The sequence below is a fragment of the Idiotropiscis lumnitzeri genome, chromosome 11 (assembly GCF_059441095.1).
Source record: "Idiotropiscis lumnitzeri isolate Australia: NSW breed Sydney's pygmy pipehorse chromosome 11, RoL_Ilum_1.0, whole genome shotgun sequence".
Classification (NCBI taxonomy): Eukaryota; Metazoa; Chordata; class Actinopteri; order Syngnathiformes; family Syngnathidae; genus Idiotropiscis; species Idiotropiscis lumnitzeri.
In genome coordinates, this window is record NC_142401.1 from 9,536,597 (window position 1) to 9,561,190 (window position 24,594).

Sequence of the window (24,594 nt, forward strand, 5' to 3'; positions counted from 1 at the left end):
CCATGGACCGCAGCTAAGGATGTGATGGAGGTTAGAGCGGGACGTGGATTCGAGGGGGGAGGGGGGCTATTGGCCGCCGAAACACTGCTTAAAATTCCCTGCAGATTCCCTCCAGCCAGACTTCCCACAGAGTGGCCAAGTGCTTTTGGAATGTCAAGATGGATATGAAAGCGGGAAGGTCAATTCGCCTCCACCAACCCAAAAAAAGAAAAAAAAAATGGCGCTCAGGGAAAAGAAGAGGAGCTTGAGGGTGTGTGGGGGGGACAATCTTCCTCCTCCTTGTGTTATCAAAGAACAACATATTAACAACATTCATACAGCAACAATAATATTAACAGTATGAAAAAAAGCAGAGAAAGTCGTTGAAATGATATTGTTAACTACTATCAACATCAAAGTCAAAGTGGCTCCAAAGTGTTGGTCCAGCGGCGCGTCGTCCTCAGGAGGCTTCAGTAGGCCTGACCTGTCTCCACCTGCAGCAGTCCCAGAACGGCCGAGTGGTCGGCCAGCTTCATCCTCCTCTGGGTGGACAAACTCACGTTCTTGGCCAGGTAGTCCACGGCAGCTAGCAACGAATAACAAAAAAATTTGCTCCTTTCAGTACATGCAGGGCCTCAGTGGACAAACGGAAATATGAACTTGACTTGGAGAGTTGTTGCAAAATGTAAAATTTGGTATAAATTCTGTAAAATATTTATTTTTTTAAACTATCTGGTAATTTTACTCAATTCTCGCAACTATACAAATCTTTCACATAATAGTACACATTTTTTCTCTTCTAATTTACAATGTTATTTTCGGAAAATTATTAGCTTTTCGCAAAATCATGAGCATATTATGTAAAATGTACTTTAAAAAATATTTTTTGGAAATGTCCAACATTTTTCCTAAAAATAGTAAAATAAATTCATATAAATTTCAATTTTATTTTTTATAAAATTTACTAAATTATTCGTTGCAACTTTTGTAAACAGTTTTAAATATATTTTTTTTAATTTTACCAAACTGTTTTGTAACATTGCAATCAAATTAATGTTTTCCTCAAAGTCTATTTTTTCTTGTATGAAACATCCTTTTTTTTTTTTGTCTCTGTCTCTCCACAAATCTGTGTCAGTCCTGTGATTGACCTGTGCCATGCACGCCAGTCATCAGGGTCATGTGACACACAATTCACTCTCAGTGATTAATGTGAAATAAAGTGTGTCAGTGAGTGAAAGACACTTTTAAAAAAAAATGTTGGCACGCCGCTGGCACAGTGCAAGTGCAGCATGATGGAGCCTCCGTGCTGTCACTCAGCAAGCCCCCCCTACACTCTCCACCCGCACCCCACACTTGAGTGTGCGTGCCAGTCTTCATTACACTTGGCATCTGCGATTTCATGCCCTCCACACTCCACATGGCCGATCATTTTCATCATCCGACGGCGGCTCCCCTTCCATTCATTAGCCGTCCACTGCGCTCAATCAGCGTCTTAATTAACCCGCCATCAGCTCGCATCCGCTTGACGCCACGTGACGCATCCGTGACGCAATGTGCACGCACAGGGAGGTGGGAGAGAGCTCAGAGAGGAAATACAAACAAATGGCGCTCGGGGAGGCGTGCTTGGTTTTACCTTGGTGAATGGCCGCGACAGCATCAGTCAATTATGCTAATCTAATAAAGCTAACTCTTTCCTGCCTCCGGGCGATACTAATGTGTGTGTGGGGGTGCGTGCGTGTGTGTGCGTGTGTGTGTGTGATGAAGGCGAAAGGAAGAGGTGGGCAGGAGGACATGGCGGCCCTGAGGGCGTGCCGCTCTTTGAAGTGGCCCTCTTGCTCTTTCCCATCCGAGTGGAGAGGGATGTGACTAAGGTAAGGTGAGGGGTGAAGGGGCGAGTGGGGGTCTTTATCAAGAGCACGTGTCTCGGCCTCTAAGGTGCAAAGGTCAAGATGGTCTCTGCTCTTTTGTGTTTTACCATGACTGCGTATTTTTGAAAAGCATTTTCCAAGGACATTTTTGTATGAATTAAATATATTATATGTGTTTAGATGTGTTTGCATTATATATATATATTATATATTTTGTGTTATTTCTTTTATCGTAAAATTGTTTACAATTTTTCATATTAGATTGGATATTTTTCATTTTATAATATTTAAAGTATATAATAAATATAATAATTTATAATTATTTTTCTAGTTTTGACATTGAATATTTTTTAGGTATTTAGGCAAAAGTATAGGTAGTTTACTATTTTTATCATATTTTTCATTTTTTTCTCCAAGTAATTTCAAAATTTCAGCAAAGAAATGTGAGTGGTCAGAGAGCGCTTACTCTGGCCATACTGGCTGTACTGGTAGCCAGCGGCAGCGGCGACGGGGTCCACGCTGTAGCTGGTGGCGCTGTAGGTGGGGGGGCAGTAGGACTGCGTGGAGGCCAGGCTGTCGACGCCTTTGATGGGGTCCGAGCGCTGGCTGCAGCTGGCTGAGATGGGGTTGGAGGCGTCCAGGCTGCCGTGCAGCGGCGAGATGGAGAAGTCGTGCTGCGGCTGCGAGGGCACCGCGCTCCCGTTGCTCAGGATGCTCATCACCTGTGGGAACGCCAAAAAAACAAAAACATGCTATTAGGCTAACAATTTGTAATGTATCGAGGGACGTCCTGGGAGCAAAATTTGGTCGATGTGGCAGGTTGTTGAACACATTCATCTATTTTCACTAGCGTTTGCCCTCGTTAGTGTCATGAGTGATCTGCAGCCGATACCAGCTGAGCTTGAGCGAGAGGTAGGGTATGCCCTGGACTGGTCGCCAGGACGGGTCAGTCACTTCCCTTTAGATGTCCCATTTGAAAGCCGTAGTTTCCACTCTGAACTGAGCAAAAAAGAACGAGGCAGCCCATCTTTTTCTTAAGAATGAGTCGGAGGCCGACGGGGGTTGAAGGGAACAAGAGCGACTGTTTCCATTAGCTGGCGCTGTCACCGAGTGTTCCGTTGAGGGACACCGGGGTCCCGGGGCGATAATAGACTCGCCGCCCGCGCCAGACGGCCCCCATCCCGCGGCCTGAGCCGGAGCCGGCGGCACAACAAGCGCAGAGGGAGTCTCTAATCCCTCGCCCCCGAGCTCGCCGTCTCATGAATAGTAATGGACTTGGAACTGGTAAATGATCCCCTCAGATCCCCGCGCGGAGTCGAAGAGGCCCGCTGATACTGCAGGTTAGGGCTCGGCCCCGCAATATGACGGAGCGCGCATTATTCCCACTGCATAAAGCTTCCAATTCAATATTCTAGATTATTGTAATAGCATGTGACATTCGCCAGAGGAAGCGCTCGGAATGTGTTCAAATGGAAGAGATTACCGCCAGTTGTGCTCCACTCAAGCACCTTGTTAAAGAGGCATAAGGAACGAGGCTGGATTTAATAAAAAAAAAAAAAAAGTTTTGCAGTATGTGTCTAATTTTACAAAATATTCATGTAAAAAAATAGCAAAAGTATTTAATATAATTTTTTAAAAATCCTAGAAAATAAAATAATAAAAATAAATTATCATTTAGGATTTTTTTCATTATTTTATTATTTTTTTAAAACTCTATATGCAATTACTAAAAGTGGTACTAAATAAAGGGGGGGGGATTCCACGCAAAATGTATACTTATTAAGCAGTTATTAGTTAAAATGCTAAGAATTAGTAGAAGTAAATCCTTAAAAAAATGCACACTGGAAACATTTTTTTTTTATGGGAATTGAAAACCGTGTTTTTAAACTACAATGGAACCAGTGACAAACGTTCCTTTTCATGAACAATTTGGCTTCCGCACATTTATGTAGAAATAATACCTCTACTTAGCTCCTACTTTTTGAGATACCAACTGTCTCGGCATGGACGAGAGGAGGGATCTACGGTATGCTGACTTTCTTTTCATGTTACCGAACGCAGTGCTGTAAACTGAAAACTAGTTGTATCCCTTTCGAGACGTTCCACCTCTGCATTCTTGACCATCCAATCCCAAATCTAATGCGGTTACGGTTGTGAAAGTATTCTATTAATTTTTAACCCCCCCAGTAGTTAAAAATAAAAACTATAACTTAGTTTGGCAGCTGGAACGGATTAATGGCATTTCCATTCATTTTAATGGGGAATGTTCCCTCAATTTATGAACATTTCACATTACAAATGTGAAATCCTTCCCAAAAATATAAAAAAATGACAAGAAATAGCCTCAAAACAATTCACAGCCGTCACCGTTTGTATTGGGCGAGGGAAGATGATGGTTTAAGAAAAAAAAAAACAGACTTCTGTCCCACACATGGTTCCCTCCTATAGCGAGCAGGTCTTCCTCTCAACATCAGGTTCATGTTGAGTTTGGCTACGCTACGCTGACCTGTGACCCCTCAGCTGCTAAACCAATTAGGCCTTCGCACACACATAGACGAGCGAGCAAACACACGATCGAGACTTCACTACATTCATCACATCCTTTGGAAGCGCTCTCACAAATTGCTGCGTTCATTCCCACATGTGATGCGGAGATTCACAACGAGGGAGCGTCTGTGAGACGCTTGACAAAGCGTCCTGCAGGGAGAGTATATTTTAGCTTTTAATTGAAGCTCGATTGCATCGCTCGCCCCTGATGAAGCGCAATGGCCAACAATCGCTGCAATTAATATCCACGCTCATAAAAGTTCTTCAAAAGAAAATGGATGCCTTATCTCCAGAAATGGCCGCTCTCGCACTTTTTTTTTTTTTTTTGCTATTTAAGTGGATCGGGATGGGTCAGACGGAGCCGCCAGTACTAAAAAATTTGCCTGTAATCGTTTTATTTTTGCTGAAGCAGCAAAGATAAGCACTTTTTTTTTTTACAGTGCCCCCTGGAAATTGTGGTTAAAAATACGAATACATGTAAAGGGCTGAATTTAGTACGTTTTCCAACAAAAAGTCATCAGAACTGTTGTTGTTACTTGAAAAAGCAAATTTGAGCCAAAGTATTAGTTGTGGCTGGTTTCCACAGCCCCCGCGACCCTTGTGAGGAGGAGTGGTACAGATAATGCATGGAAGGTTTCCACAGTTTTGATTTTGACTTACATTTGTGTCCCATGACGGGGGAATTTTGCATGATTTGCAAATTTTGGAGGGTAGTTGAAAATGTGTGTTTTTAAAGTGTTGTAAGTAAGTAATGACTAAATATGTCGTTGATGTGCTTTTGTGTGATTTCCTACTGAAATGTATTTAAGTTAAAAGCTTCAATGTAACTTTTCAACAAAGTTGTGGAAAAATATTCGGTTTTGAGAGTTTACGCCAATACAAAGTTTTTTTTTTTTAGAATTTCGTACTAAATGTGGAGACATTTAAAAAAAAAAAAAAGGTCAAATCAACAATGAGGATTTATAATGATCACGTCTTCAAAATTATTTTCTGCTGACATTTCAGTCAAATATTCAACAAAGGCCCACAATGTACTTCTTGATTTATTTTATGTGCTGCATATTTAGCATAGTTGGACAAAAGAATGACAACCAGATTTGATTTTTTATTTTAGATTTTTTTTTTTGCCATACTCTTCACAGAGCACCCCCAATCTCCTTCCTCTTTCTCAGCCGCTCGTTTGTTGTCGGTACTGGTGCGAGTGCTGCTTGGGGAGATAATGCGAGCCAGGACTTTAGTTTAAAGGACAATGCTCCGGGCTGTTCCCTCTAACCCAACACCCCCCTCCCCCTCCTTCTTCTACAGATAGATTACTTTAAAAATAATAATAAAAAAAAAAAAAAAAGTAATTAATTCTCTCAAGTTGTGAGCCCCGCAGCCTGCGGAGAATTGTAAATTGATACAATGTGCATCCTTTCAGATAAATAAATGGCAGACTTGAGGCACATAAAGAGCTTCTTTCATAGCTCGCGTCTCATGTCTGCAACAGTCACATTGCATTTTTTGTTTTGTCTGCGCGGATGTTTGACGAGTTACTCTTTGTGCCTTGTTGTTGTGCCGTGTGGAAAAGAACGCAAAAAAAAGAAAGACATGCATGAATACCCTTTTAGATACAATTCTAGAGTGAAATCTGTATTAATTTTCACATTTGCAACAGTTTGAGTGTTGCGGAGGTGTGCAGAAGGAGGTCAAGGGTGCTCGAGACGCGAACAGAAAGTGATATTGAAATGAAAAACTTGTGAATTCTGGAGTGAAATCTTCCTCCCATTCAAACACCTGCAGCGGTACGTGCGTAAAAGTAGAGAGAGGAAATGTAAAGGCCGACAGAAGGATGGCAAGGTGTGCTTGAGACGTGAATAGAAAGTGACATTGAAAAGAAAGCCATCCAATAACACAATTTCAAATATAATTCTGCAATGAATGAATGATTTCCTCTCAATCAGCCACCCGCAGCAGTGTGTTGGGTAACCAAAGGAGAGCAGAAATGTCAAATGGCTACAGTCCAAGTCAAGCAATGGCCGAGTGTGAGACTGAAAAGAAAGACTGAGGAATACAAAACGGATTTATGGAGGGAAATCTGTAGCTTTTCTCGCACCGAAAGCAGAAAGTGTAAAGGAAGGGAGGGAGGAAATATGAAGGCCTATAGGTGGAGGGCATACGTAAGAGAAAGTGATATTGAAAGAACACTTTGATTATTATTATTAGAAAAATAATTCTGGAGTGAAATCTGCAACGTACCACCCCCCCATTCAAACACTTGCAACTGGTGTGTGTAAAAAAAAAAAAAAAAATTAATAAATAAAATAACGAGAGCGGGGCTCGAGAAGTGAATCGAAAATGATGCTGAAATGAAAATCCCGCAATGATCCTGTTTCAAATTAAATTCTGGGGTGCAATCTGCAACTTGTCATCCTGTCTCAACACCTGCAGCAGTGTGTGTAAAAAAAAAAAAAAAAAAATAGAGGGAGGGTGCTGAAAATTATATTGAAAAGAAAGGCGTGTATGAATACTGTTAAAAGTTCATTTCTAAAATGAAATCTGCAGCTTTTTTTGAGCAGCTGTTGCAGTGCGTGGATAAAAGAAGGAAGAGTGAAAAAAAGTGACATCCTATTGAAGAAGATTACGGGTGTCCGAGATGGGAATAGAAAAATAATATTGAAAGCAAAATGGTTATTAAAACCGTTAAAAACACAATTCTGGAGTGATTCTTTTTATTTTTTTTTAGAACCTGCAGCACTGTGTAAAGCAAATCTGAAAGCAGAACTGCAAAGGTGGCAGGAGTGCTCAAGATGCGACTAGAAAATGATATTGAAAATAAAGCTGAGCATTAATACTGTTAAAACACAATCCTGCGGCGAAATCTGGCGCTTTTTGTGCGCACCTGCAGCAGGATGTGTCAAGAAACGGAAGAGTGGAAATGTGACAGCCTATTGAAGAAGGGCAGGGGTGCTCGAGACGCGAATAGAAAGTGATATTGAGTGTGAGGGAAGTGGAGGCTTTCGGGGGGAGGGAGGGGGTGGGGGGTGGAGTACAAAGACTCCTGTAGGACTGCGCTGGCCTGAGGGCTCGCCTGCCTGGAGAGCTGATAGCGAGAGCCCCTCTGTTCCATCCAGCACAGCCGCTGCTCCACAAATACTCTTAATCTGCGCAAGACTGGATTAGTTCCTCTGTCACCGATAGCTGCGGCGCTCTGCCCAAATGAAATGCCCCCGAGATGTACCTTTAAGTTAGGCAGAGGTCAAAGGCGGCCAGACGAGAGGTGGGGGAATAAAATGAGCGCTGGCAAAACACGCGGCAGTTATCTGAACGCTGCAGAATGTAGCATTTTAGCACCTTTGCAGATGGAGAGAGATTACTGGAGAACGGCGCAGGTGACGCTTGAATTGTAGATCAATATTGGGAAGGGCCTGTCCTCAGGCGCATCCTAGAAGTGTGTGACTTTGACAAGGGACGGCTAACTATTCCTAAATGCACGCTACACCATCAGGGAAACGCACATCAGGAAGTACAATGTCCTGTCACTCACAAAATGTTCCACTTTTGGAACCTTTTTTTCCTAGTTGGGAAGCATTTTTGGTCCCGGAAGTTGTTATTGAGTCCAATAATGAGACCCATGGGGTAAATTTGTGTCAAATTTGTGGCGTATTTAAATTTAGACTTTTAAAACCTTCCTGCCAATGCTGGATTATGCAAGAAAACTCAAATTTAGGTTTATAATTTTTTTTAAATGATTCATTAAAAAAGTTCATGTAAGACATTCATTATTATTATTATGGTGAAGATGTGAAATGTGCAAAACGGTTTTAAATGTGCAAATTATCTATGTTGGGAGCTAGACTTTTTTGAATAATTAAAATTTTTTTGGGGGAATAATGTTATTTTTTTTTACATTTTTTTTAAACTCAACATTTCACTAACTAATATTATTGCCATTTTCTTGAGTGTTTAGCTCAGAGAAATCCTTATTGTGGTTCAAACATTTTTAAGGAAGTTATCGTACATGGTTAGATGTTCAATAAAATTACATGTATATATTGTTAAAAAAATAAAAATATTCATAATTTGTTCTGTATTTATTTATTGTTGTTTAAATAATTTATTTTTTATTTAATTAATGTACTGTATAATACGTAGATGGCATCCATTATTTACCCAATATGGTTGTGTATCCTATAAAATATATTTATTAAAAAATGAAAAATATTTAAAACATTTAATATTGTTGATATTTTTAATACAGGTCACTGTATAATTTATATAATCTAAAGTTACCATATATGGTTCCTTATCCTATCAAAAAAAAACATTTATATTGTATATTTGTTTACTAGTGTTGTAGAAATTATTCATTTTAAAAAATTATTTAAGATATTACATAATGTATATAATGGAGCAACCATTTTGACTTACATTACCAAATATGGTAATGTAATGGTCGATACAATTGGTTTTCAGTTATTAACGCCGAAATGATCAAATTGAGGCATAGGCAAGCGGTGGATTTCTCCTAGCGTCCTTGCAGTTGTCCCTACTTTCAATAGGAGGCCCAATCGACCTTATCTAATAAGTCCAACTATCGAGGAGTCAACTCCCGCTCCGCCAAGCGTCCCCCCTCCCCCTCCCCTCACACGAGACGAGGAGGCCCAGCCCAGCGGGCAGTCAGGCCCCTCATCTGAGCAGACAAAATGACTATTTAAAAATAACAGCGATTGCATAAATTGAATTAAAGCGTTTTGGTCATGGTGGAGGTGGTGCGGCGCTAGTGGGGGGAGGGGGCAGGGGGGCGGCACGACGGTGGCAGGCAGCAGATGATGGGCTTTGGCCCGCATGCCACCGCCTTAATTGGCCGCGGCACATTAATAACAAGTGAAAAGTGTCTTCCACCAGGAATGAGAGGTAGTGGCATGGGTGGGCTGAGGGTGGTGGGGGTCTTTGAAGAATGCGGTGTTGGTGGTGGGATGCTAATTGTGTTCAATTAAGTGGCTGATTGGCACTGACAGAAAGTGGGCATTGACACGGGAGGCGCAGATGAGGATGATTAGCAGCCGCTGGAACAAGCTGTCACTCTTCGCAACACCTTTCTTGTGCGCTTCGGCTCAACCGCCATCCCCCCCCGCCCCCTTCACACCCATCCCAAAAACACACAAATAGTGCAACTAATTCAAATTCATCTTACATCCATATTTTAATCAGTTACCTTTGAGTCCAGTTTAGTTGATTCTGTTTATACAGTATTTCTTACGTACATTACGGCTGACTATTGCTGTTGCTATCATTTACAACTGTAGTACATAGCAGCTGCTCTTTTTGCGACATACTTACGATTTTTGCAGCTTTTCACATATTCTGAATATATCTTATGCATGTTAAAATGTGGTATTCAACTTGCATATTATAATTCATGCACGCTCTCACGCTAGTGTAATTTTTAGTTCTGTAAAATGCTGCTGACTATTTCTGCCGCTATTCACATTCGCGTTTCTATATGTGGTCTCCTTTTGTTTCTTTCACTCTGAAAAGCTTATATACAGACTCGTTGACCATTTGGATTACACGTGGCTTTGGCAAACCATGGACAACGTTGCTAACTATTTATGCTGCTTTTGTTTATATTAACATCTGTATATATAGTAGAAGATACAATATACTGTCTATGAATTATTTATTCCTATATACTGCTTTACATGTCTTTTTATTAAATATATAAAAAGAAATCACCATCATTATACATTACATATACGATACATAATTTAGTTTATTTTCACTATATGCAGTCATGTCTGAACAATCGGAATAGAAGCGGGAGGAAATTTATTAGCATTTATCACAAAAATATAATAATTTTTTTAATGCCTTTTTAAAAATTTTATGGAAAATTCCAACAGTATTTCTTAAAAAAAAAAAAAAAAAAGACCTACTATTATACGCTAATGCATCAAGCACATACCTGACCCTAAAACATTCAAACTAACACACATCACGCCCCAACCACACATTTTCATCAACTTTACCGTACCGCTGAGCGAGCACAGCTGCCCACTAACCTCTTAAACACACCACAGTACGAGCTCTAAAGTCCCCGCCCCGCACTAACCAGAGGTTAATATGTCGTCTATTGGACTGCAATTGGAGAATGTGTGAGGAGCAGTCGTCTATTCTTTGCTAGTGATATGCTTGAGTAACTATGGGATGGATTCAGCCACTGGGAACAAGAGAGGCCCCCTTTCAAAAGCGTGCTCGCACACACACACACACACAGACTTCTAAATTAAACGGCAGATATTGTGATTCCAGGAGAGTGGTTTTAGTGCGCCTGTGTGTGTGTGTGTGCGTGCGTGTGCGTGTGTGTGTGCGTGAGCGCGCGCAGCAGGAGGAGGAAAGTGAGGCGGATGGAGAAAAGGTTGGAGGAAGACGAGGAGAATGGGGAAAAGGAGGAGGAGGGGTGGTGATGGTTTGTTTGCTAAAACCAGCAGGGGCCAGGCTTGGTGAAAAATGTCAGGTCAAATTGTTCTTGACAGTGTTAATATCTGCACCTCATAGGCATAATTACATGTAAATAAATAGTGAAATAGCGCACAGCTGGAGGCTGAGTGGGGCGCTGCCGCGGGGCAACAAAACCCAGCTGAGCTGTGGCCCAGTCTGCTCGTTTTATTGGCCGGCCCAATGCTTGCGTTTTGAATAAACTTAAGCGCAAAGGGGGGTCGCCGCCATGAAAGTGTAGGTGAGCAAATACGGGGTAAAAAGTCAGGGCGGTGTATCAATCACATCAATGCACCTGTCAGAGTGGTATCTGGAACTAACAGAAAGCACATGATACGTGCGCACACACACACCCACACACACACACACACAAATAACAACCGTGAGCTGGATGGCAGGTTCATAGCAAAAGCAACTGTGGACATCCCCTCAGAGCCCCTTGCTCTCCTGACCTTTGAACCCCCAGAGGAAGAGAAAGGGGTCACCGCCGACGCTTCACCTGTCCGCCAACCAGCACAAGACAAGTGGACGTCATTGGCTCTAGTGCCGAAAGACCTCATACAATTTTTGCGTGACCTCACATTTATCAGTACTTATTAGCTATACATGATATTACTAAAACATTTCAGTTATTGACGATAATTTCAAGTGGTTTAACAACGAGAACGATTGTAGAGGATCACAAGTTGACTTATTTAGCCTCTCGATTTGAACCTATATAGTGCTTTTTTATTGGACTTCCGTGCTCATCGCGGACCACCCTTCATCAACACCAGGGGGCGCATCTGTCAACCGATCACCACCTCGTGGTGTGTTGGCTGCGATGCCGGTCCAACCTGGCAAGCCTAAACGTATTCGGGTCCACTGTCAGAAGCAGCTTCAACTCCCATTTCTGGATGAACGTAACGATGTCCCAGTTGGAAATGTGGGTCATTGAACCCAAGTGGGGTATTTTATATGCCTTAATTGTTGTGGCAGCTGACTGGACCTATAACTGCGCTCCATGCCTGTTTCGGCAACAATGCCCAAACACATGATGGACCGTCAAGCTGAAGAAGTTCTATGAAACCATTTTAGCTAGCAGCACTTTGGAGCTAGCAAGTGGAATACAACTTTGATTGTTGCTGAGGGAAAAACTCAGACTTGGGAGGAGATTGGTGTAGCCATGGAGATCAACTTCCAGACAGCTGCGAGGAAATTCTGATCCAACGTCCGGCGTCTCAGGAGGGGGAAGCAGTGCACCAGTACGGCATAGAGCTGCTGACTTCAACTTGAGACATTGTGAGTCGTTGGGGAGAATACTTCGAAGCCCTTCTCAATTGCATCAACATGCCTTACTTTGAGGAAGCGGACACGGAGGTGGGTTCTCTTATCTCAGAGATTCAAGTCACCATACCCACCTTGGTGGATGAGAGTTGATCAAACACCACAGGAAAACAGGTGTTTATACTCATAAAGTTGTAAAACGGGTCACGTGACGGTAAATTGATGCAAACAAAAGTCACCTTCAAGAGTGCGAACGAATGAGTCCGAGAGCGCGTATTTCAGATAGCATCCAAGTTTGTGCCACCACTGTAATAAAGTCAGCAGTAGCAGGCCTGTGCACCTTAAACGCATCACGAATGCGTGGGACACACAGCATGTGAATCAGTCGCAGTCATTTTGCTCCTTAAATCCCCATCTTCTAGGATTTGCCCAAATTCATATTGGCTGCCTCGGTGAGATAAATGTAAATCACATTCCCCTTATATTTATTATTTATCGGGATGCGGCAGCTCACTTTCAGCGGGAAATATCTCGCACTCGCACACAAACACCCTTGCATTTAAATAGCATTTTTATTGTCCGCCTTAGCCTTTCATCTGGGCGCTGCCTCTCCAGGGGAGAGACGTTTTGGAGCTTGGGAGGAAGGTGGCGGTGGAGGTGGAGGTGGGTGCGTGGTGGTGGTGGTGGGGGGGGGGGGGTAGTGAGCGCGCCATGACATGCAGCCAAATGGAGAGGAAGGGAATGTTGCTCGGTGAGAAATAACAGCATGACTCCGCCAAGCCAACACCGGAATATTTGGGAGAAACGTCTTCACTCGGTTGCCCGGGAGACATGCAGAGAGCTAAAGCTCCTATTATCAAATTATTATAAATACCGCCAATAATCCTCCAGCAAGCACATAACAACACACCAAATGTTTTATGAAGGGATCATGCATAGGTCGAAAAAAAATTAGGATTACAATTTAGTGAGGATCTGGGTAACGGCGCAGGTTCTTGTATTTATTTATTTATTTATTTTTATTGAAAAGATTTTTTTCTGCCATTGTTGAGATCATTCTTATATTTGTACTTATTTTATGAGTTATTCATTTTTATATTTAAAATACAGAGCTACTGGATATTAATGAAAAAAATTCAAATGATGGTTGATGCTGAGATCATAATGAAAAGGTTCTGGATCAAGGTGCATATCCAGGATTTTTGTTTTTAAACATACTTTTTAAAAATTAATTTCTTCCAATTTCACAATGCGAATAACAAAATATCAACAAAAATTAAGATGGAATAATTTGGACAAGCCTCCGGATTTGGGTGCATATCGAGGTTTTGAACATACTGTCATCATTATTTTCTTTAATTTCTATCCATTTCAGAATATACATTTATATTTATTTATTTATTTTTAATATATTTGGTGTTGGTCTAAATTTGTAATGTTGATGCCTTGGCGGAGGGCGACACTGTACTCGGCACCATTCTCGTTAAACGTGCTGCGATTGAGAGGAGCAGATCTCTTTTACATGTTACATCTCTGCAAATGCGAGCATTTCGCAGAGACACACACACACACGCACCCCCCCCCCCACACACACACACGCACATGCCCGCACGCACACCTCTTGTTGTGTAGTACAAGTTAGTGATGTCACAGGCATCGCAGGTTTCCTCAGAGTTCAGAAGTATTGCGCACACAACAGGCAGCAGTAATAATCTGCGCAGAAACAGTATAGCCACTGGATATGATTTACAGTCCCTGGATTTTCTTGGCAGCTGCCAACTGCGAGTGTCTTGTTTAATTTTTATTTATTTTACAGAAAGCCTCTTACGTCTTCTTTTTTTAAATCGTTGCCAAATTGAAACAGCATTTGTTTTAATGGGACTTCTAATTAACCACTATGTACACCCCCCCCCCCCCCCCAGTTTATGCCCCCCCCCTCTCTTGCTGAGCGAGCGGTGGTGCTGTGAATGCAGGCGGGCAATGTGCTCATCCCCTTTGATTTGTTGTCAGCGGCAGCTGCCAGCTGACACAGTGCCCGGTGAGAGGCTTAATGCCCAAGTTTTAATAGTGTGGGGGACTACACCAATCCCCCCCCCATACACACACACACCACCCTGTCTCTCATTGGTATTCAGGTGCAGGGTGTCTTGTTAGAAGTCAGGCAGAATGAAGCAAGATTGTTCCGTATACTTCACCCCCCTCTTCTTCTCTTCTCTCCATTTTTTGGCAGCGACAAGAGCTCTTAAAAATAATTCATCCCGTCTTTTTTTTTTTTTTTTTTTACAGAAGCGTCTTCGTAGGCTAATGGAGGAGAAGCAGCTCAGTTTGGAGTCTCCCCTGGCTTATCTCGCTCAGACAGTTGTGGGGAGTCGCTGGTGAGCACGGTGTCAGCGTGCGTTGGTGCGGTGCAGGCGGGCAGGCGGGCAGGCCCCGGGACACGGATCAAAGGGAGGCAGGGGTGAGAGCCGCATACTGCCTCTGATCCCGTGTACGTGTGTGTGCGTGTGTATGTGTATGTGTGTGAAGGCCCTGCCCACTCACACAGCCCAAAGGCCCTCTCCATACACACGCATACATCCCTGTCATTCCAAAACACTTTCAAAAAACTCGGGAGGGAAAAAAAAAAGTTCCTTTTCGTCAAACTTTGTCAACTTCCTTCATCAAGACTGCAATGAAATCTCGCATCGCTACGGTCAAATGGCGGTGGAGGATACGGAACTAGGAGTCACTGATGGTGGAGTGCAAGGATGCATTTTTCACAAATTATCTTCCCCATTGAAATGAATTGAACTACAATAGGAAATGAAATAAGAAAATACCACTCTATAATGCAATAAAAATGAAAAAGAAAAATTAAACAGTTTGTGCATCAGGATTAATTAATCGCGGCTCCTGCTGTGTGTGACTTGGCTATTGGCGACCACAATATAAAATTAGTTTCACAATTACTCTAAGTGACTCACTAAGATGTGACTCTCGTGTCGTTTCTGAGGAGGATGAAGAATATATGCCCGTGAGTCTCATTAGCTGTCTGTCTGTGTTGCTCCACCATTTGTATTCAACCATCCATTGCTATAGGGGCCAGAACACTATTAGTTTGGCTGCCCATGGTTTTTTTCATGATGTGTTCGCATTAAAGGACTTAATTTTATTTTATTTTTATGTGGTTGTTTTAAAAAACACAACATGGCATTCTCTTTGTTTTATGTTTAGTTTGACAATAAACGTCAACTAGGGGTGGCATCCAACAGCTTGATGCCTCCGTTTTTGAAGAGGTGATAACTGGCTGTCAAATTGCTGCCTATCGTGAAGTGAGTTGAGTTTATTCCCTTCAATTCCCTTCTAATTAATTACCCTTATTTCAAATTTTTGATTGGAAGTCATAGCACCAAAAAAAAAATAAAATCAGACGAATGATGGATTGCAAATATGCAGCAAATGCTTGCTTCCATCTCCCACCAGGTGTCTCTGCCAAGCAAAAATGAGGAATTTACATCCTAGACGCCGCTTCAGAAAATATGAAAAGTAGCCTCTAAAGCACATGTGTCAAACTCAAGGCCCGGGGGCCAGATGTGGCCCGCAAAGAGAAAATCATGTGCTTCAACTTGCTGCTTCTAGCACATTTTCTTCACTTTTAACAACATTGAGATATGAGATATTGCCATTTATTGCTGGCTTCTGATTTCAAAACTAGCTTTGTATCAATGTGTTGTGTGTAAGTGATAATGTAAGGCGATTTATATGAGTTCACAGTCCAGAACCGCGATGTGGCCCGTTCACAAAAATGACTTTGACACCTCTGCTCTAAAGCCAGTGTAAATAAGATTTTGTTGAAACGTTGCTCATTCCCAGCAATTGCAGAAACAACGATGAAGCCAAAATGAACTAGGATTTTGTGTGCGTGTGTGTTTCGCCTGCCGTGCCTCCAAATAACCAAAAAGCAAAACAAGGAAAAGACTTTTGGAGTCTTTGGTGCTGCCCAGCCATGCACAGCCTCCCCTCGAGCAGCCAAACACATCTCCACAATGAAAACGGCCAGCGCTTTCACTTTTTTGGGGGAGATAGCCTTTCCGCTAGCTGTAATGAAAAAATGTCGGGATAGGTTGCGGGATTGGGATAGATGCAGGGCTCCTGTCGGGCCTCGCTAACGCTGCAGGATTCCATTACGGACTTGGCGGCACGCCACCGCAGCCCATTTGCTCGGAAGGCAGAGTTTTTTTTTTTTCTTTTCCAGCAAAGGGCCATATAGCTCACACTTTGTAAGTCACAAGCGTATCTCCTGCCAACAGACGCGACAATACTAAACACTCATTTCCATTGGATTGCTCTTCATGTGTTTACCTCATCAAGAGCTGTAAATCATGACAAATTAACTCAATTTGCAATCTATGAGAATATGCTTAATTGCAAGCCAGCTGCACTAACTGGTGGCACGTTTGTTTGCGCGCTCGGCAGGGCGTCGCAACCGCCGGCGTGAACTTTGATTCCGCTGCCAGTGGGAAGGTTTCGTTCCCATGCTGAGAGACTGATGGGAATGCCGCGCGGCCTTGCACACAAGCGTGGCATGATGCATCAAAACACCTTCCCCAAAAATACACATTTCACCACAGAAACGAAACAAGAATGAAGCTTGGAACCTCCGCCAAGGTCCAAGAAACCAAATTTGAATCAATTTACCCTTAGTTTGGTTAATTAAAAAAAAAAAAAAAAAAAAAAAGGCTACACCTGTTGTCAATCATCAGCTCAAAAAACATATTTTGCTTCTAAAGTTGTCAGTATGTGGTTTAATAAAACAACCTCTTACGATTGCTAATTATGAACCTCTTTGTTTCCTTTTTTCCAAAATTGTGAGGACTCGATTTAATAAAACAGCATAATGACGAATAAAATATCTTGTCAACCATAAACTCAAAATGTTCTCAGTACTTGGTTTGATAAAACAAAGTAAGTTGTCACTCAACAACTAACTAACTAACAAATTAACAATACACAATATATACAGACTAGTTAGTCGGTATTTGGGTTCCTAAAACAAAGTAATGGCTCAGCTTATCTAAAAGTAAAAATAATAATTAAATTGTACGGTGACTTTAAAAAAAATAAATAAATGAATAAATTTAAAAAAATTATATATATATACATATATATATATATATATATATATATATATATATATATATACATATATATATATATATATATATATATATATATATATATATATATATATATATATATATATATATATAAATAAAATACTTTGGTGTTGATGTTGCCTTCCTGCAGGTTTTGCAGTGGGAGCATTAGCAGCCAAAGCCCCCTGCACCACGATTAACAATCAAACACGCTGTGAGCCGCCGTGTTATCCTCCTCCGTTGCTCCAGCAGGAGAGAAAATCTCTTTTTTGTCACAAAATCCTTAAGTCTTTCTTCTTAAAAAAAGAGTAATACCAAAAATCTGCTTTGAGAATTTTTTTTTTTTCCAATGGGGGTGTGGTGAAAAGGGGGGCGGGGGGGGATTCAAATAAAACACACGTGAACGATGGGGGTAATTGTGGACAAATGCGGCATTGAAATTCATTTTCAACTCTTTACGCACCATTTCAATCTTATTTTCTGCTTGTTAACCGCATCTTGTCGGTGAGGGTGGGCAAGGCTGGCCAGTCTTGATGGGTAATTGTGAATAATTCACTGCGTACACACGATTTGCATCATTTACAAATCATTTCTTTTCTACTTTGTGCCGCTTAAAGCTCAACCTCGACCATGGCGCCAGACTAGGTTAACTCCTGGCATTTATTTTTTTTTTTTACCCAGGAAATAAGAGGGCCTGAAATGGATTTTAATAGTAAAAATAGTCCCCAACTTCTCTGCAAGTGCTTGAAAATAAAACAGAAAGGAAAAAGGAAACTAGAGTCTTGCGGCTGCAGACAATTACACCAAGAAGATTACGGGTCTACATTTTTAAGCTTGAGCTAATTATTTCATCTCCATGTGCTCTGGCTGCGACGTGCAGGATTTAGACATCCCAGGAAAGTGGCTGTTTGGAGCGGCTCGAGCGCTCGCCGTCTACTATCAAGATGAATTTTAATTTGTTGATGTTAATCCAATTGTTTTACCAATGTAGCAATTTGGAGTCGCTGAAATAAATCCAGGCGCTTTGGAAGGCTGGCATAAAAGCCCACATTGGTAGTTATACCGCCGAACATTTTAATTGCACTCAAATACAATGACATCAGAATTGTTAACGGAAGAGAGCAGGAGAAACAGGGGAAAAGATGGAGTCGGACTGACCTGCGGGGAAAGCCCGTTGCCGACTGCGTTCATGTGGTTGCCGGACGCCGAAGGGGTCATGAAGGAATCGGTGTAGCTGGAGAAGCTGTGGCGGTTGGATGACAGGCCGTACGCCGAGCTGCTATCAGTCAGGCCCCCCTGGTGCATGGAGGACGGGGGCAAAGGCTGAGGTCTGTGCAAGGTGCTGCCCTCTGACGGGAATACAAAAAAAAAAACATGCACATGTAAGTTGCGATGTGGGAACTTAGTTCATTTAAAACAAAGTGGCGGCTACACCGACAGTATTGTCAACCATCGGTTCAAAACTTTATTTTCAATTGTTTTTAAAACAAAGCAGTCCATTCTTGGGTTTATAATTGCTACAAATTATTGTCATAACTTGTAAATCTCTTCCTACTTCCACCAACAATGTTGGCAAAACCGGTTTAATACACACTTGGTGAGGTCATTGGCAATAAAATCTCAATACGGCACTTACCCTGCGATAATGTGGTGCCGGGGTAGCTCGCCTCCGGGAGTTGGTACGTGGGTAAAGTGGGCATGCCAGTGGGCGGGAAGCCGCCAGGAAGCAGGTGGTTGAAGGCAGCAAGCTGATTGGCCCCAGCCTGTTTGCGCCATCTGGCCCGTCTGTTGCTGAACCACACCTGAAGGAGAGAAAGCGTTGGGATTTGAAAGTGAGGCTTTTTTTCTCTCCACAAAATGATGGCAATACCGTCTGTCAATCAATCATCAGCTCAAAGTTATTCCTTCATTTTCTCAAGTTCTTGGTTTTTGGTTTATTCAAATAAAGTAACGGCTAACTAAACCTTTTGTGATTCCTCATCAAACTTGCTCTTTTCCAAAATTGTTGGCACTCGGGTTGAAAAAAAACAAAGTTAAATTTATGATCTGATAGTCACCTGGACACAACTTTGCATTTATGTTCTAAAATGTTTCTGTATTCGATTCATTCAAACAAAGTCAATAAGCCGCTCAAACTTTTCATTAATTACCAAAGTTATATCTGTTTTTGATTCTCACCACTGGGTTAATAATACAAAATAAAGGCTAATGGCGATTGGGTTTACCAGTAAAACTTGTTACTACGTGGGTTAATACTACAAAGTAAATGTCAAAAAGTGTCTCAAAACCTTGCAATCATTTTTTTTTTTAGTTATTGGTACTGAGTTCATTCAAAGTAATGGCTTGTCAATGATTCCACAGTCTGTCGATCTCTCAACAGACTCCAGAAAGGTGGCAAAAAGTGATATCGGCGATAGAGATAATAATTATGCTTTTTAAAATGTAACCTCTAAAGCGAAAGCCGAAGAGAAGCGTCTCCGGCTCTAGTCTAGACAGACAGCGCTCGTGAAATGAGCCGCGCACAATATCAACTCCCTGAATGAAGAGGCAAAAAAAAAAAAAAAAGTCGCAGTTCTTTAGAAAGATTTACACATTTTAAAAAGGCTTCAGCTTCAACAAAACATGAATATAATCAGGGCTGGTGAAAGGAGCCAGCAACCTGTTCCATTTAGCCGAGACAAGGCCCGGCCTTCGCTGCGTGCTCGGGGGGTTGAAGGACATTGATCTATGCCTCGCACAGGCAATTCATCAGAGTTTAATACACTGTCAGCGCAGTTCATCTACTGTTGTGTTTCAAACGGCCCGGCCCATTGTGAGCTCACATGAAAGAGGGGCACAAAAGCCCCTCCATACGCCAACCAGAACAGTGGGCACAAAGAGGGGGGCGTCCCTTTTTAAACAGTCCTTCAAGAGGGACACTTTCAAGGGGACTTACACTTGCGGCTTTTTTTTTTTTTTTTAAGAGAAGAGGGGGAGCCTCTTTTTGTACACACAAACATACACATAAACTCGTAAAAAAGAAAAAAAGGGGGCTACACGGGATCTTAGCCGCATTTGAATGTGTGAAAAAAGGGACTTTTGGAGTGGGTGAAAGAAAGGAATTCAGTGAAATCTTCTTCTGCTGTTGCCTCAATCAGCGCCTGCAAAACAAATGTGATGTGCGGCTCCAGTCAAGTGGCTCCTTTTGGGATGTAGTGGAGCGTGCTCGCTGGTCTGAACTATCCAAACTCCTACCGGGCCAGACAAACAGCTGCCTCGCCCACCCCTCACTTCCACACACACAACCCTCCCCATGTCCCCATCTCCTTCTTCTTCTTCTTCCCGCGGTGCCATTTCACCTCCGACCTCATCCTCTCACCCCAGCCCTCTTTTACTTCCTTCCCCCTCATCCAAGAAGAGCGAAGCGTTGCATCATTCCAGCCCCAAAAATGCTGAAATGTTTCACTTGTGTTGTTTTTGCCACGAACGTCTTGCGACGATGATGATGAGGACGAGGCGGATGAAGCCTCGATTCAAACTTCTTCTTACATACATATCGAAATGAAAACTAAAACTAAATGAAAGAGCTACAATAACATAATTATACTGTATTTGGGTTTCTCGCACATTTGTTTATTTATTTTAGTTGTATTCATTCATGTTATTTAGTAGTTAACTTGTATTACAGGTAAAATTAAAAAATTAAATTGCACTATGGTGCTGCGTAATAGAAATTATCATTATTATTCACTTACTTTAAGGCTTGGATGAGCTGTAAAATGTTCCGTTAATATTACATTTATGAATTAATATTGTTAAAATAAATGTGTAATCTACAAAAAATTGTGAATTAAATAAAAAATATTGCATGATAAAAACATTTTTTTTTAAATGTACTTATATGTTATAAAATTATTATTATTATAGATTTATCGAGTCGTACATATTATTCTCGTTTTTTTCCCCATTTTTTAAAGAAGATTGGGAGGTGTAAATTTGCTGAGGTCCCGTTAAAACACGACAAAAGTGATCCAATATACTGTAGTTCCTTTTCAGAACTCTCAAAGTTCAACATGCAAAATAACGAGGCCAAAAAGATGAGCATGTGTCACAGACTGAGGCTCTCTGACACCACAAACCCACGCATGCACACACAGCCCCAAGCCGCGGATTTGAGGCTGCTCTCTGGAACCTGATCACAAAGTCACCTTGGACCACAATTTCTGTGCTCGGCTCTCCCCAATCCGGTTTAATTCTCTGCAGCAGCATAGGGAGAGCTCCCTCGCCACTTGCGTATCTACCTGCACGACGGGCCTCCTTCTCAAAGCGCTAAGAGGGTTCCTGGCGTCTTTGCGCTCTGGACAAGGCAAAGACGGAGGATGGCTTCCGAGCTTAGCTCTGCTGCAGGAATCGCAGAGATGGAGGAGGACCAAAGGTGAAGGTTGTATATCGCATGCAAACCACACACGCTTCGGATACAGTGAGAGGATCCCTCACTATTGGATGCAGGGCAAAAGTGCAGGAATCATCTGACACACTGGCTCACTAATAGTGAAAATGAAATAGGTGAACCTTGTTTATAGAAAATGGGGCGAATATTGAATGTTGTTTTGTGCATCATTAATAGCATAAACAAATCAAAGGTAATGGCGATCCGTCAGTTTTTTTTTTTTTTTTTGCAAGCTTACGTACAATACCCTGTGGCATTATAAGAAAAAAAATTTTAAAACTGTTTACTCCGCGTTGGCAGTCTCACGCTTCCATTAATACGATAAACTATATGTAAACACACACACAAAAAAAAAAAAAAACACTGGATCCTGTCATCTTTGGTAGCTTTTGAAGACATTTTGTGTAAATTTTGTGGAAATATTTCTTCCAGCTCCCATGTCATGGGGCTCCGTCATTGAACTGAACCAGAAGGGAGTGCTTAATATGCTGCCTTAATTGAATGAAAAAAAAAAATAATCACTTGAAAGTAATGGATGCCACTTTGTCTGGCATCTTTTTTATGCCTTCACATCACGACATGTCTGAGCCACAAAGGATATATCCATATTAACCCTCTGGTGGTGGCGCAACAATTGGTGCTAGCCAACAGCTAGCTTGCCAGCTAATAGCTAATAATAACCAAGTAACTTGAAAATGGCTCTTAATAACTACAAATTTGAACAAAGGCTCTCATGTTATAGTTGGGAACTGGACGTTCACCAGTTTAGTAAAAAAAAAAACAAACAAACAAAAAAAAAACATCAAATTGAAATGTGGAAAACAGTTGCTATCATGCTCTACTGCCACAGTTCAATACTATATAGTGCTCAATCTTTGCACACGTTTTCAGCAATTATCTTCAAACACATATAATGTATTTAAAAAACTAATCCCTGTACGGGGTCTTTAAAACATTTCTTGTGCAGTTACTAAAGGTTTTATGCTGGTAACAGTGCTCGTGTGGGCATGGCCTTCGCCTCCAATTCAAAGAAAGACATTTGTCTTTCAATCGTCCATTCACCCTCAGCCAAAAGGATCGATTGATGGCAAGCTGCCTCCGTGTCTCCTTTGATATCGTCACTGATCTGAGATCGTCCTCGCGCTGCGCTAGCGAGCCGTTCGTCTTCAATAGACGGATCATGCGTCCTCCCCTGTAAATTCCCCGTTCAGCCGATCCGCCATGAAGGATGCTGTCAAAAGAAGGCAAGTACACGCCGGATGTGTGACGCCTCTCAGGAGCCAATTTGCGACATGTTGCTACAGATGAATAGCAAGAGGCGAGATAATGACAAAAACAAAATATCCAGCCTGCAACACGCGAAGGGGGGGTGACGCAACCAGCATCAACACACAAACACTCCTTCAGTCTCCTACCACGCAATATCACTCTTCCTCACCCGCTTTTCCTCATCCCTCCCGCCCCCTCCCGTCTTCTCTCCCTTCCAGACTGCTGGCACTATGCTAATTAAAGTAGCTAGGAGTGTGAATTTGAGAGGAGAGTGGGATTAACTTGATAAGTATCAGGAGTACAGAAGCACTGTACCAAAGTCATTTAAATTCTAATAATAAGAAAGTGTTAGAACATTCACTCTGACGCGCGGCAACAATTTCTCCAAACCACAATCTACATAAATCCTATTTGTGCCTTTATGAAACATAAACCCCACACTGGCGGGAATACAGTTTGCCTGTTGGGTTCGGCTGCCGCCACTCGGCTCCATTGTGATCGTCTCTCTTTTGCCGCTGGTGGGCGATTGATAGCGAAACAATCGTTACTTTGTTCGACATCCCTCTTGGTTTGTGTTGCGTATGAATTTGCGGTAGGAGTCTGAGCTGCAAAGCTGCATTTTAGGAACAAAAAGGATGGAGACGTACTTATATAATTAATCAATCAAGAGTTGAACTAGACGTCTTGCAAAACCTTCCCTGAAGAGTGGAAGCTGTTACAGCTGAAAAGGGGAAGAAGAACTCACTTTCCTCAATTTACACGTCCTACAGGTGTGATGATGTGATTGTCCCAAAAGCGATTATGGACACGTGAATTGATCAATTGTCCTAATACTAGTTTCTTAATACAGAACTAGGCTGCTGAGAAGCATGTCATGTACAAAAACGGAGGAGCTAAATCACCAGGTGTTCCATTACTTGTTTTTTTTTCTCTGTTGTTTGTACGCACAAGTTCCTGAGTTGTATTATGGACTTTTCTTAATGTCCATTTGTGAGGACAATCGTCACATAACTCCCCCTTGTACGCCCCAACCAGAGACACAGACCAAGTAGTGAGCACGAGGCAGAGATAAAGTGAGAAACTTAGCCAGTCCCCACCTCACAAATTGATTTTCATGCTTCGTAAAAGCCGATGCATATAACTTATTAGATTCCACTAAGTATAATAGCGACACGCGGGATGTTTATTGGTCATGAAAGAGCATCTCATGTGACAAGGCGGAGTTTGCAGAATCGCATGAGTCTGAACTGGTTCGGTCGAAATGGAAGAAAATGTGATTTGCTTCATCGTAACCTCCTCATTGGATGGTATAGAAATGAGTCTTTCTAATTAACATTTGAAGAATGTCATTGATGGATGCTCTCATTCAAAAAGTTTTTTACTCTAATTTCAGCCACTGAAACTTTCATTTTGTGTGGCCTAAAATCCAGAAATCACACTTTCCCCCACTTCTATGCATTTTTCTATTAATTAATTAATTTATTTATTTATTATTATTATTATTATTATTATTATTTTTTACAAGCGTCTTCCAGAATTGAATTTTCCTCAAAACGTTTTCACCTTGCCCAGCCGTATCCAGATGTGTGGCTCCACTACCAAAGGCACTAGACCTGCCCCT

The 24,594-nt window shown here is 41.8% G+C and overlaps 1 protein-coding gene and 1 long non-coding RNA gene across 7 annotated transcripts in view; one reads left to right on the plus strand and one right to left on the minus strand.

Moving 5' to 3' along the window:
- The window catches only part of LOC148327290 (uncharacterized), a 57,416-nt gene that overhangs the window by 29,211 nt on the left and 3,611 nt on the right, over nucleotides 1–24,594 (plus strand). The window contains exons 4-5 of one of the 4 annotated variants that reach the window (XR_015845748.1): nucleotides 1,744–1,850; nucleotides 14,427–15,376. This is a non-coding gene — a long non-coding RNA (uncharacterized LOC148327290). Of the gene's footprint in view, nucleotides 1–1,743; nucleotides 1,851–14,426; nucleotides 15,377–24,594 lie in introns of those variants that run through there. The other 3 variants (XR_015845749.1, XR_015845747.1, XR_015845746.1) reach the window with 3 other exon arrangements.
- The window catches only part of pax7a (paired box 7a), a 55,355-nt gene continuing 30,820 nt past the window's right edge, over nucleotides 60–24,594 (minus strand). For all 3 annotated transcript variants that reach the window (XM_088308182.1, XM_088308183.1, XM_088308181.1), the window contains 4 exons: nucleotides 18,912–19,077; nucleotides 18,434–18,624; nucleotides 2,314–2,569; nucleotides 60–565 (listed from right to left, as the gene is read on the minus strand). In XM_088308182.1, coding sequence (XP_088164308.1) covers nucleotides 450–565; nucleotides 2,314–2,569; nucleotides 18,434–18,624; nucleotides 18,912–19,077 — 729 coding nt within the window. In that variant the 3' untranslated portion in view covers nucleotides 60–449. The remainder of the gene's footprint in view (nucleotides 566–2,313; nucleotides 2,570–18,433; nucleotides 18,625–18,911; nucleotides 19,078–24,594) is intronic.